The sequence below is a fragment of the Lepidochelys olivacea genome (genome assembly GCF_965140295.1).
Source record: "Lepidochelys olivacea isolate rLepOli2 genome assembly, chromosome: 1".
In the NCBI taxonomy this organism is placed as follows: Eukaryota; Metazoa; Chordata; order Testudines; family Cheloniidae; genus Lepidochelys; species Lepidochelys olivacea.
Window position 1 is genome coordinate 295,703,547 of NC_140411.1, and position 14,119 is coordinate 295,717,665.

The 14,119-nt window shown below is 44.5% G+C and overlaps 1 protein-coding gene across 1 annotated transcript; it reads right to left on the reverse strand.

Annotated features, from left to right (window-relative positions):
- Window positions 1-1,213: 1,213 nt before the first annotated feature.
- Window positions 1,214-14,074, reverse strand: ATP23 (ATP23 metallopeptidase and ATP synthase assembly factor homolog). The gene is made up of 6 exons (XM_084649306.1): window positions 13,884-14,074; window positions 11,280-11,325; window positions 10,633-10,714; window positions 6,641-6,778; window positions 4,516-4,599; window positions 1,214-1,740 (listed from the first exon to the last, which is right to left on the reverse strand). The coding sequence occupies exons 1-6, from the start codon at window positions 14,056-14,058 to the stop codon at window positions 1,537-1,539; spliced, it is 729 nt and encodes a 242-aa protein (XP_084505432.1). The 5' UTR covers window positions 14,059-14,074; the 3' UTR covers window positions 1,214-1,536.
- Window positions 14,075-14,119: the final 45 nt, after the last annotated feature.

The following is a 14,119-nucleotide window of genomic DNA, read 5'->3' on the forward strand; positions in this document are numbered from 1 at the left end:
TATGTCTCTAGGGGATATGGGGGTTTTCATACCCCTGACTGACACAGTTATGCCATAAGAAGTTTTAAAAGTGTACGACAACCTTTAGGTTACGATTCAGTAATTTAATATGGGCAGATGTAGGAGTTTATCTGAGAAGAGCCCCACAAGTCACGGCATGGAGCACCCTGCATGGGAGAAGGGCCAAAACTGTATATTTGTAAGTAGCCACCTTAGATGAAAGGGTATCTCATTGTCCCTCTTTAAACATTTAAAAGAAAAAGTCACTATTTTTAAACAACCACTAACAGCATAAAACAGACTGGCTAAGATTTTTAGAAGTGGGAGCCTAAGCTTAAGTTAAATACGTGGTTAAATGTGCAAAAACTGAATGCCTAGAAGTTCCCACTGAAGTCAAGGGGAGCTTCTGTGCTCATTTGAAAATCTAGTCATTTATTTAGGGCTTGGATTGTCAAAGGAGTTTAAGAGTTTGTCTACATGGCACATTATTGCCCACCAGCTAGGGTGTAAATTCTAGCATGCACAAGTGAGTTGTGTACTAACTGATGCATGTGGACCCTGCTGCGTGTTGACATAGTCATGTTTCAAGTAGGTCTCTGTCAATGTGCTCTAGGTAACTTTTAGTGCACGCAGCAGGGTCCAGACTGTGTGCAACATGCTGGTACACACTAGAATTTACACGCTTACTGGTTCTACACTAACGTACCATGTAGACAAGCCCGAAAGGGAAGATTCACAAAGGAGACTTAGGCTCCGTGTTGCAGCACCTAACTCGGTGGAATCACACCACCACTACTGTTTTGTATGGAGCCTAATCTGGTAGGCATCGCCTAAGGTGGCCTCTGAGCACTACCACTGCATCAGCGAGTTAGGCAGGGGAATGCCTAATTTGTGAATCCTGCCAGGGCTTAGGTGTTGAGTGTCAAAATTTGGGGATAGACACTGCTGCCTACCAGCAAAAATGTAGGTGCCTAGGAAATGTAGTCACCTACAGGGTTTGGCAGCAGCTCAACAGAGGTTTTGAGGATCTAAATATTGGACTTAGGCACCTGAAGCAGCAGTTAAGCACCTAAATCCCTTTGTGGACCTAGCCTTAAGTGCCCATATGTGGATTTAAGATCCTGACTTTAGGTACCCACTTTGAAAAAGGAATGCTCAGTTTTCAATATCCTATACAGACATATCTACACAACACATAATTTGTAAAAATCTGAACATCTTAAATCACTTTATTCAGGAAAGATAAAAGACATTTTGAAAATAATTCTTAATTGGACTGAGCAGATTTACACATTAATTGAAATGAGTGGATTAAACATCTGATATGTCAAAAGAAACACTGAAAAACAGGTGAGGAAATACATGGTTTACAGCTCTTGTTCATTTACTCAGATTATTTCTAACTCATCAGTGGAACTTGGCTTTTATGTAAGCTTTCCATACAAAATTGTAGTTTACTTGTCAGAATTTCCTCTCTCCACCAGCACCTTCCTAAGTTTTCAGTTTGACAACACTGCTAATGATTAACAGTCACCTTTACAAATTTGCATAATATCGATCCCGGTTCTGAAAGTTTCTGTAAGCATACTTGGCATCTGATCTACTGTGTGGGACTCTTCCGAATGGTTCATGATCATTAAAACAGGAGTCAAAAACTCCATCCACAGCTTTTTCTGCTGTTTCTTTGCTTACTTTTCTAACAGCCAAAATGGAGCGAATGGCTCGGTCTCGTACACAGGTCTGAAAGAAATGGGGGGAAAAAATTGTAGCTACGATTTGAGGTCACAAGTTACAAACCATTTTGTACAGATCTATCTAAATGTTAGTTCCTATTGCATGTGCGTCAACATTAAGGTTACACTTAATTATGTATCACAGAAAACTGACACCATTCCAAATAGACAGATCTCAAAAACAAACTTGTGATCATTTAAATGTATTTTTCTTTAATCTAAAATTAACTATTTAATTTTCATTATGCACCTAAATCTTCATGTAATAAGAAGAAATGCTATTTTTCTTTGAGTAGCAATAATTCAAATGCAGTTTAAAACTCTGGCTTTATGTAAAAAAAAAAAAAAAAAAAAAAAAAAAGTGTACAACTTAGACATTCACACAAGAGAAAACCTGCTCCAAGTTGAACAGCCATGTGTCACTTAGCCTTTTTCAACTATCATCAAATAGAAGATCTAGAGGGCTTGACTCCTCTGCCATCACTCTCCCCTCCTGTGGTTACTTTCCCTGATCCCACCTTTCTGTAGCAACTGCTACCTATTGGGCTTTTCCTCTAAAAAGAAGAAAAGGATACACAAGATCCCCAAGCCACTGTCAGTAATTGCTGCTCTAGATCAGCCAGGAATAGATTTATTCAAGTTCAGTCCTGTAATCTGTACTTAAGTAAAAGTCCCACTGAAGTCTTGGGGAGCCTTTCCTGACTAAGGGGCTGCATGTCTGACTCTATACTAAATTTATATTCTGAACTGGCTTTTGAGTCTTTCCATACATAGGAAACAAAAACTAAAGCTTCAGAAAAAATCCAATTCAGAAGACACTTCTGGTCAACCCTAGTCACTCTTATTCTGTTCTTACTGACTACCCATTGTAATTAATTTATTAAGCAGTAGTTCGAGCTGGAAAAACCACAAGCTCCTAATTTAGCTTTTTTTAAAAAATGCATTGATTCTACCAATGCAAAAATCTTATTTTTTGCGGGAATTTTTCTTCTAAAAAAAAAATGTAACCCTTTGGAAAGTGTCTTAAAAGATATGTTAAAAGCTTGATCTTGAAGGTTCTTCTCCTTTCAGTTTTATCCTTCATTTAGAGCCCTTCCATCTTCAATGGCACAGCTCTGGAATCTGTTTTCAGGGCCAGATGCTCCCTACCCAAATTAGAATGATAGAGGAAAACAAATGCTGGTAGAAAATGGACAGAGAAGATGCAAAGGTAGCTGAGGGAAGGGAGCAAATCCCTGGTATGTTCCCAACCTCTGAGCAAGAGAAGCCTCTTGCACAATCACGGGGTGGTCAGGACTCCATGGCTCAGGGCATTCATAGGGACTGGAGTAGAGACCCAGTAGCATTCCACACCAATGGCCAGTGAATGTAAAATGATACCAAATGAGAATGCTATAACTTTGCACAGGTGTGCATGACTAGGCAAAGAGTGGGACAACAGAATCCAGGCTTAATTATAGGGACAACCTGTCTCTGGCAGCTTTCAAGGTAGGATGGAGGGAATCAACAACGTATTTGTCTCCTGAACATTTGGCTGGCTAGAAAGGGAAGGAGCAAGGATAGCAGAAGGGACAGAGAACAGACAGGCTGCTGCTTCGTGAAGCAGCATTCAGCCAGCTCTCCTCTTCCTGCCAGCTGCCATTTAGCTCCTGCACAGAGTAGGAGTCTCACTGGAGCCTACTGCCAGAAGGAGCCGTTTTATCCTTCTGACAAGGCAGGAGAGGCTGCAGCCAGCTCAGCTCCATCCCGGCCCACCTATGCCCCTCCCCTGAAAGGGCCTGGGAGCAATAGAAGCAGGGGGACAAAGAGGAGTCACTACCAAATCAGGTTTCCATCCAGCAGCAGTTTCTTCTCTCCCTCCTCCTTAGGAGACAGATATAAGGGAGGAGAGGAGCCAGGTACAAGGAGAAACTGTGAAGAGGGCAATGGAGTGAGGAGACACTGGGGGCATGTCTGTATTAAAAACGTAAGTCAACCTATGTTAGGTTGACTTACAGCCACCGCAGTAACTACTGTGGTGGTTAATGTCCACACAATCCTCCTCCTGTCAGCGGTGTGCATCCTCACAAGGAGCGCTTCCATTTACTTTAGAAGGGCAGTGTGTGTGTGGGGGGGGGTGGGGGGGAGGGCACAAGAGCCCAGACTTTCAGCTCCGCACGCAGCTCCCCACCAAGAGCCTGGCTGCCCCCCCCATCAGCTACCGGCTCCCCACCTGGGCTATCAGCTCCCTGCGCTCTTGGCTCCCCACCAGGAGCCCGGTGCGCCCCCCTCCCCACAGCTCTCAGCTCCCCACTCGTCGGTGCAGGAGCCCCAACTCACCCTGGCTTCAGTTCCAGATGGAACCATGAAATTGACAAGAATGACAGCCAACACCTCAGATACAGGGGTGAGCGGAGGGAGATGGGTGGGAGAGCTGGGGAGTGTGGGGCAGTGGTATGGAGGCAATTTAGAAAAACAGAGAGGTAGGGATGACTTGAGGAAGGGGAAGCTAGGAGAGGCAGAAAGGAAAAGGACTGAAGGTGAGAGAGCTAGAGGGGAAAATTTAGGTTTTGGGAAGTGGCAGGCGAAAGTCGGATATGGATGGGTAGGTGGGCAATATAAAATTATACAAAATTTACAATGATTTCCCATCATCTACTGTTTTTCCTGTGGTAAGATCGTGGCTAGGAATTTAATGGGAGTTGGTGTATTGCTTGATGGACTACGATAATAAAGTCCAAAGCCATACTGTACTGTTCCTTAACATAAGTAAGCAGTATTTACAAGGCACAGTCTTCTTTACCTGATGGTGCTGTTTTAATCCAAATTTAAATCTGGTCATTTCATTTATGAGTGAGCAGTCTCCACTGAGATTAGCAGCTCGAATCTATCATGAAAACAAAAGACCACAGAAAATAAATGGAAAAGTCAGAGCATTACAGTAAGTCTTAATATAATGAAGTAGTTTCCAGTATTCTTCTGGTGGATTCTCCCTCTTTGTGCTTAACTGGGGAACACTGAACCCTTCTTTGCCTTCTTGGTGTCAGCTATGCCAGGGCATGGTTCATTGACCACCATCTTTTCCCCTGATTTTGCTCTTTCCTGTACTTTTGCTTTTTTCTTTTCATAGTACCTCCCCGCTCCTATATAAAGGCTACATATTGTTCTGGAGGGAATATCCATTGGTGACTCCGGAGGGCCACGTCATACATGCTCTTGCAGATGAAATGAGTGATCAGGGAGTAGAGAAGAAAAAAATAGATCTCTGAGCCACTGCTTGAACTTGAAAACCCTGTGAGATGCTCCTGTTGCCATCTGCATTAGGGACTACTGTAAGAGCAAGGCAGGCAGGCAAGTGGCTTTCAAAGAACCACCTGCTGCATTTTCCACAGTAGCAGGAACACAGCTTCATTAAGAGAAGTACAGACAGTCATGCACATTTCTCTTCCTCGCACTTTCTCTCCCTCCTCCAGACTAGTCTGAGGCTTCCTTGGTATAGCCTACCTTCTGGGATGGGAAACACTGCTCCAGTAGTTTATTTAAAAAAAAAAAAAATTAAAATCATGTGTAGAAAAAAAATAAATCATTGTTTCATAAGAGGAAGCTAGTATTTGTACTGGTGAATTTAAAAGATTGAAAGGGCAAAAGTTGTTTAGACACAAAAAACGGGCCAAAAAGTACAAGCAAGCAATTCCCAGAAAAGTTTGAGCCCAATCTTGTGTTAAATCTTAAGTTCTAATTTTTTACATTCAGCACAATGGCACCCTATTACTCCTTTAGAGACAAAAAGCAGGTAGGTAGATAATGAAATTTCTGAATTCCAGAGGGGCTTTAATGATATTGTATATGTGGCTACTAGATACTAAACCAAATTCATTTCTAAGAAGAATTACAAAGAAATCACAGCTGACTTCCACTTAAAGTGCATCTTCTCCAGGTAAAACAAATGCAAACATGATATACAATTTCATGTACCTGTATAAAATCTGACTTTTTGGTAGCAAATTCATTATATTACTTCTCTCATTAGGACAGAATACTGAATCTGCAGTTTTACAATGAAACCTGTAAGTTTCTGCTATCAACTCCAGATATCATTCTTTACAGTTCTTGAAAAGTACTCCTAAATGTTTTAAACTAAAATGACACAGACACCATTTAACTCTATATATTTACATTATCTTTATTGGCATAGAATAATTTTTTTTGTTACAGTGAGGAAATTTTCTACTTTATCAAAATGAGAAAGATGACATTTACATGGAAATATATTCATATAATTCTGGTTCATATTCCAAAATGAACTATTAGTAACCTGTGTAAGTAGCTTAGTTTCGTTTCATAATCCATCAAGTTCTCCATGCTACACAAGCAGCTATGTGCCACTCAATCTGGTAATAACCACTCTCCAGGAAAGGATTAGAGTGTCATGAACAGAGGTTTATGATTATTAAGGCTACAGTCAATGAAATAATAAGTAAATATTTTTACAGAAAAAGTCACTTCTGTTATTAACTTTACTTTTGAACTCTAATATACTACTATGAAGATTATACAAAATATCAGTATTTGTAGAAAAAGGAACTTTATAAATACTGTACTATCATCTACATGTTTTTATTCTGTAGCTATTGAAACATGATAATGTTCACTTCTTTACATATCAGAAGCAGATAAATATGTATGATGTATTACATTTGTTTGTTAAACTCCAAAACATAGTATTTCAACTTGTACTTTGAACAAATCTGATCTCTAGATTGAACCAACAAAAGGTGGGTGGGGGAGGAGGATGAAGAAGGAGTTATACTGAATTATGTTTGGATAGAACAGAATGTTTGGCTCAGCACCAAAACCTCTAATAGCCACCAGTAACACTCAGACTCAAGTAAGAAGCCTACTTGTGTGTGACAAGCACATTGACTTACCTCTGAACAGGCTAAATGTTTGACATTGCTGAACCAGTCAACATGTGCACGACAGTGATCAAAAGCATGAATCAGTTCATGCGTAACTACTCGGTTCATATGGGATTGTTGATGAATATTGTTCTGGCATAGAACAATCTGTAGAACAAAAATATAGGAAGTCTTTAGCAGAAAGTTAAAGGAATTTTCCTTGCAAGAGTATACTAGCTTTGAACAGTATTACTGGCTTTACTCCCGATCCTGTTGGAATTATTTACGCAATCACTACAATACTAATTTAACCATAATTCCTTTATTAAATTCAAAGGTCAAATAGTATTTATACAATTGCTCTAAACATACCTAAAAGCCTAACTAATAAGCCCTTTACTACATCCCCACAGTAAAAAAAAAAACCAAAAAACAAAAAACAACATTTTACAAGCATTTGATCAAGATACTTACAAATGGGCTAAACCCAGGGGTTCTTAGACCCATAATCATTAAATCATACATGTGTATGACTGGAAGAGACCTCAGTAGATTTAGTCCAGTTCCCTATACTTAAAGCAGGACTAAGTAAAAACTAGATCATTCCTGACAGATATTCATCTAACCTGTTTTTAAAAACCTACAATGATGGATATTGCATAACCTTCCTAGGCAATTTGTTCCAGTGCTTAACTATCCTGACAGTTAGGAACAACCTTTTATGTACTTGAAAACTGTTATAACCAACGCCCCCAGACTGCTCTTCTCCAGACTAAACAAACACAGTTTTTTCATTCTTCATTCATAGGTCATATTTTCTAGACCTTTAATCATTTTTGTTGTGCTCCTCTGGACATTCTCCAATTTGTCCACATCTTTCCTGAAATGTGACATCAGAACTGGACACAACACTCCAGTTGAGGCCTTATCAGCACAGAATAGAGTGGAAGAATTACTTCTCATGTCTGCTTAAAATACTCTTGCTGACAAATCCCAGAATGATGTTTTCTTCTTTTGCAACAGTGTTACACTTTTGACTCATATTTAATCCACTTTTCTGCAGTACTCCTTCCTAGACAGTCATTTCCCATTTCTTATGTGTCGAACTGACTGTTCCTTCTTAAGTGGAATACCCTAAACTTTATAAGTGTACTCTCTACGTCATTATCTAAATCATTTATGAAGATATTGAACAGAGGCAGACCCAGGAACAATCCCCGTGGGACTGCACTCAATATGCCCTTCCAGCTTGACTGTGAAACACTGCTAACTACTGGTTGGAAAACAGTTCCAAGACAGTTATGCACCCACCTTATAATAGCTCCACCTAGGTCGGGGTGGGCAAACTACGGCCCGCGGGCCACATCCAACCTGCCAGCCAATTTCATCTTGCCCTCAAGCTCCTGCTGGCGAGCGGGGTCTGGGGCTTGCCCCACACCCACGCACCAGACGGAGATGGGTTCCGTTCTGCACATGCGTGTCGCAGCGTTCTGCGCAAGTGTGTCCCGGAAGCAGCAGCATGTCCCTCCTCCAGCTCCTACATTTGGGGCAGCCAGGGAGCTCTGCGCGCTTCCCCTGCGCCAAGCACCGCCCCTGTAGTTCCCATTGGCCGGGAACTGCAGCCAATGGGAGCTGCAGGGACGGCACCTGAGGACAGGGCAGTGTGCAGAGCCACCCTGACGTTCCTCTGCGTAGGAGCTGGAGAGAGGACATGCCGCTGCTTCCAGGAGATGCTTGAGATAAGCACCTCCCAGAGCCTGCACCCTTGAGCCCCTCCCACACCCCAAGCCCATGCTCTGATCCCCCTCCTGCCCTCAGAACCCCTCGATCCCAGCCCAGAGCCCCCTCCTGCATCCCAAACCCCTTATCCTCTGCTCCACCCCAGATCCTACACCCCCAGCCGGAGCCCTCACCCCCTCTGCCCCAGCCTGGAGCCCCCTCCCGCACCCTGAACTCCTTATTTATGGCCCCATCCCAGAGCCCTAACCCCTCTCCCCCATGTCCCAACCCCAGTCCTGATCCCCCTCCTGCCCTCCGAACCCCTCAGTCCCAGCCTGGAGCACCCTCCTGCACTTCAAATCCCTCAACCCCACCCCAGAGCCCGCACCTCCAGCCAGAGCCACCATCCCTGTTTCCCCCCACCCAACCCCCTACCCCAGCCAGGAGCTGCCCCGTCCTGTACCCTGAACTCCTCATTTCTGGCCCCAGCTCAGAGTCCACACCCCCAGCCAGAGTCCTCACCCCTTTCTGCACCCCAACTCCAATTTTGTGAGCATTCATGGCCCGCCATACAATTTCCATACCCAAATGTGGCCCTCGGGCCACAAAGTTTGCCCGCCCGATCTAGGTTGTATTTCCCTAGTTTGTTTATGAGGTCACACGGGACAGTATCAAAAGCATTATAAAGTCAGGGTATACCGCATCTACCGCTTCCCCACTACTCACCCTGTCAAAGAAAGCTATTAGGTTGGTTTGACACAATTTGTTCTTGACAAACCCATGTTGATTGTTACTCATCATCTTATTATCGTTTAGGTATTTGCAAATTGATTACTTGATTTGCTCCATTATCTTTCCGAGTACTGAACTTAAGCTGACTAGTCTGTAATTCCCCATGTTGTCCTTATTTTCCTTTGTATAGATTGGCACTACAATAGAATCTCAGAGTTACAAACTGACCAGTCACCCACACACCTCACTGGGAACTGGAAGTACACAATCAGGCAGCAGCAGAGACCAAAAAACCAAAAAACAAACATAGAAATCAAATACAGTACAGTACTGTAAACGTAAACTACTAAAAAAAAAAGGAAAGTTTAAAAAAAGATTTAGCAAGTAAAGAAACGTTGTGCTTGTTTCATTTAAATTAAGATGGTTAAAAGCGGCATTTTTCTTCTGCATAGTAAAGTTTCTAAGCTGTATTAAGTAATGTTCAGTTGTAAACTTTTGAAAGAACAACCATAACATTTTGTTCAGAGTTACGAACCTCTATTCCCAAGGTGTTCGTAACTCTGAGGTTCTACTGTGTATTTGCCCCCTTCCAGTCCTCTATAATCTCTTCCATTTTTTTTCTAATGGCTCAGATATCGCCTCTGTCAGCTCCTTGAATATTGGATGTATTCCATCATATTGGTTGGCTCCACCATGGTCAGGCAAGTATTAGCATTGAACCCTTTAAGAATTTACATTTTATACCCTTTAACAATCAAGAGATGTCATTGCCAATTACTGACATCAGCTAAAAAACAACTTGAGATTGTGCACCCTTATTTCCAGTCTTAATCCAGATAAGATTTACAATCTCTTCCCCTCCTTCTTGCTGACCAAATGGGTTTTCCTTTGCATCTGGGTTTACATAGGCCCTAATTTTTAGGTAACACTGGTACGTGGGGTTGTTAGGGCCGTGCTGGCTCATTTTAAGACAGATTCTCTTTCTTATTTAAAACTAATCTGCAGTCACCCCATTGATCAGAGGCCTTCTTTTCAGAAGCTCTCTTTTATTTTATTATTCTTTGAATCAGACATCCTCCCTTAGTTAATTTCTTCTGGCCTGTAACTCATTATTTTCAAGGCCTTCCTTCTACTTGCTAGTATGGGCCTTTCTTTACAACACATATATTTCCTTAAACAAATTTAAGATAACCCTAATTCTTTCATTTTATAGTTATCCTACAATCCCTCAAAGATCCCAGGCAGGTCATCTGCATCACTGAGAACTTTGAGGATCCCACTATTTTTCTCCATTAACCATGGCTTCAACCTGCTGTGTACTAAGATTAGTGGTGTTATCTCCAAATAATAACGCGTACATAGTGCTTTTCATTAACACAGCTCAAAGCACTTTACAAAGAAGCGTCGGTAGCTAAGGATAAGCATGGATCTACCAAATTTTAAAGTTAACTTTCTTTTATGTATTTAAATCAAACTTCCAACATTTAAAAATCTGATTTTGATTATAAATACATGTTCTTGTAATCTTTTTCACTTTGTAGGGTATTAAAATAGTCAACATCAATGCCCACCTGTGATGTTGCAGCATCAAAACCTCCACTGACACACCCATCACAGTCTTCACAGGCAAAGTGCCGATCTTTATGAACAGTGCTGAAAGGTCAAGAAGTATGATGTTAGAGGGAAATTTTAAATAAGATTGCTAAGGAAAATCCATTCACTATAGATTCATAGACTTTAAGGTCAGAAGGGACCATTATGATCATCTAGTCTGACCTCCTGCACAACGCAGGTCACAGAATCTCACCCACCCACTCCTGTAACAAACCCCTAACCTATGTCTGAGCTATCGAGGTCCTCAAATCATGGTTTAAAGACTTCAAGGTGCAGACAATCCTCCAGCAAGTGACCCGTGTCCCACGCTGTAGAGGAAGGCGAAAAACCCCCAGGGCTTCTACCAATCTGCCCTGGAGGAAATTTCCTTCCCAACCCCAAATATGGCGATCAGCTAAACCCTGAGCATGTGGGCAAGATTCACCAGCCAGATGCCCAGGAAAGAATTCTCTGTAGTAACTCAGATCCCACTCCATCTAACATCCCATCACAGGCCATTGGGAATATTTACTGCTTATAATCAAAGACCAATTAATTGCCAAAATTAGGCTATCCCATCATACCAGAAGTCAATATAGAACACACAAGTCAGAGGTTGACCTACCAGCCAGACTGCTTCATAGCATCAAGAAGAAGTTGAGCATAAGGACCTAGAAAAACAATGCTGCAATCAATTTCTCTACACAAAATTTTGTACAGCAAGTACAGTTCAGTTATTTATTACATAAAAGATAATTACGAAGTGAGATTTATGCAATTATCATTATATGGTGATGAATTGACACTGCATCTTAAAGTAAGAGCAGCATGACTTTCTTTGGAAAAGCACTGGCTGAGAAGTCAATTTACAATTGTCCTAGTTCAGATTAATTAAAAATGACATTCAAAGCCACACAATGCTCAATTCACTGCAGGGCACACAGACATAGTTTAAATAGCAAATGCTTGTGTAGAGGCCACTTCTGAATTCTGTACAGAACTTAGCGTAATGTAGTGTCAGGCCAGACCTCCACCTAAAACTTTGGTCAACCTAGCTGTGGCCTCTCAGAGAGGTGGATTTACTACGACAATAAGAAAAGTCCCTTTCTGATACTGTTAATGTAGTGTACACCCAGCCTCAGTGTATAATAATGGAGACTAAGTGTAGAATTAGTATATGCCCTCAATCTACAGAAAAGGGCCTTCTGGGTAAAAAGAACATATAGCAGCCACTTCTGGAAGGTTATTTTCTTAATTAATTAACCAGAATTAGTGCAGATATGGAAGATGAACAAGGAAAGTTACATAGCAAGACAAAAGCCCAAGAACAATGAAGGGGCTTTTTAGAGGTGGTCACTTTAACAGAAACATCCAGTTACTCACAATTAAACCAATTCCTACAGTATCTTCACAGATGCCAAAAGCTCCAAATATCCACCCCCCCCCCCCCCGCACTGCCCACTGCACTGCCAAAATCAATACAGTAAAAGCTCTTTTATCCAGCACTTCGTCAACCAGCAAGCTCTGTAAACCGGCATCTCTGATCTGCACGGAAAGTCCGATTTATAGTGCGGTTGGTGTGGGGCCAGCAGGGGGCTGGAGTGTGGGAGGGGCTGTGGGGCACACTCTGGGAGGGAGTTTGGGGCAAGGAGTTGGGGTGCAGGGTTCCAGATGGGGGGCTCCCCTCCGGCAGCTCCCTGTCCCTGCTATTGCTGGCGGAGGCACGGCCAGGCAGTTCTCCAGGCACGCTGTCTCCATCCCCCGACCCAAGTACTGACTCTGTGGCTCCCAGCCCATGGCCAGGAACTGCGGCCAATGGGAGCTGCAGGAGGTGGTGCCTTCAGACAGAGACAGCCTGGCACATGCCTGCTTGCAGAGCTGCCTGGCCACGCCTCCGCCAGGAGCAGCAGGGATGGGGAGCCACCTGAGGTGAGCACCCCCCCGCCCCGCCCCCTGATGTGGTACTCCGAGGCCTGGCCACACCTCTGGTAAGAGCTGGAGGAGGGATATGCCACTGCTTCTAGGAGCTAGTTGAGAGAAGCATTGCCCGGAGCCTGTACCTTTGAGCCCCTCCTGCGTCCCAAGCTCCTGCCCTGATCCCCCTCCCGCCCTCCAAACTCCTCGATCCCAGCCCGGAGCCCCCTCTGCACCCCAAACCCCTCATCCCCAGCCGGGGCCCTTAACTCCCCTGCCCCAGCCCAGAGTCCCCTCCCACACTCTGAACTCCTCATTTATGGCCCCACCCCACAGCTTGCACCCCCAGCCAGAGCCCTAACCCCCTCCACCCCCCCGTGTCCCAGTCCCCACCCGATCCCCCTCCTGCCCTCCAAACCCCTCGGTCTCAGCCTGGAGCCAACCCTCCTACACCTCAAATCCCTCATCCCCAGTCCCACCCCAGAGCCCGCATCTCCAGCCAGAGCCCTCACCCTGTCCGTCCGTCCCCCCACATCCCAACCCCCTGCCCCAGCCTGGAGACTCCCGTCCTGTACCCTGAACTCCTCATTTCTGGCCCCACCCCAGAGTCCGCACCCCCAGCCAGAGCCCTCACCCCCTCCTGCACCCAACCCAATTTTGTGAGCATTTATGGCTTGCCATACAATTTCCATACCCAGATGTGGCCCTCGGGCCAAAAAGTTTGCCCATCCCTGTCTTAGCACTTCATCGTTTACCTTTGTAAGTGTGCAGATGCCTGTCACTGTGATATTTAATGTATATTTTAAGAACAAATACTCATTCAAAATATGTATAAGTACATGCTAATAGCTTTAGCAAGGACATCCGTGTTTCAGGTACTGCACTTGCTATGTTGTGTTAGCGCAGGAAATGAAGCCGCAAAACGCATGATGTTTAAATGCCCTCACCCCATTAAGAAGTAATGGACACTTAGGGACACCAGGCAGGGTCCTCTGGAAGCTGAAGACTTTGCTTCCATCCCACACCACGGTCAAGTTTCAGCAAATTCGGACAAGTCAGCAAATAAGAACAGCCCTACGGATCCGTAACTGCCACTGGCCCCAGTTCGCTCCCCGCGGCCCCCTGGCACATTAGGTCAGCGAGCAGCTCTAGTATCAGTAACTGCTACTGGCAGCACCGGGCAGCCGCTTCTCACACGACACCCGGCCCCTGGGCGAGAAGCTCCGCGCCCCCGGCCTGGCAGGCCCCTCAACCCCCGCGCTCAGAGCCGACCCCGCCGCGCCCCCAGGGCTCGGGAGCCCCCCTCGGTGCCTACTTGTGTCCAGGGCGATCTTCAGCATCACCCGGCACTTGTGGTTGAAGGTGAAGAGGCTGGTGGCCAGGAAGCTGCGCGGCGGCTTGGCCTCGCTGCGCCGCTCCGGGAAGAGCCGGTAACCGAAATCCTCCCCCTCGGCCACCTCCGGCGGCGGCGGCGGCTCGCTGCGATCCATGGGCCCGGCTCCCCGGGCGCTCACAGGCGGGTTGGAGACATGCCCCCGGCAGCGGCGGTTC

Bases quoted from the DNA above. Each gene is read 5' to 3' on its own strand.
- ATP23 (XM_084649306.1), bottom strand. From the start codon at position 14,058: ATGGATCGCAGCGAGCCGCCGCCGCCGCCGGAGGTGGCCGAGGGGGAG. The intron at 10,715-11,279 runs GTAGGTCAACCT...TTGACCTTTCAG, and splicing joins GCTATGAAGCAGTCTGGCTG to CACTGTTCATAAAGATCGGC. The intron at 6,779-10,632 runs GTGGGCATTGAT...TTTGTTCTACAG, and splicing joins TTGATGCTGCAACATCACAG to ATTGTTCTATGCCAGAACAA.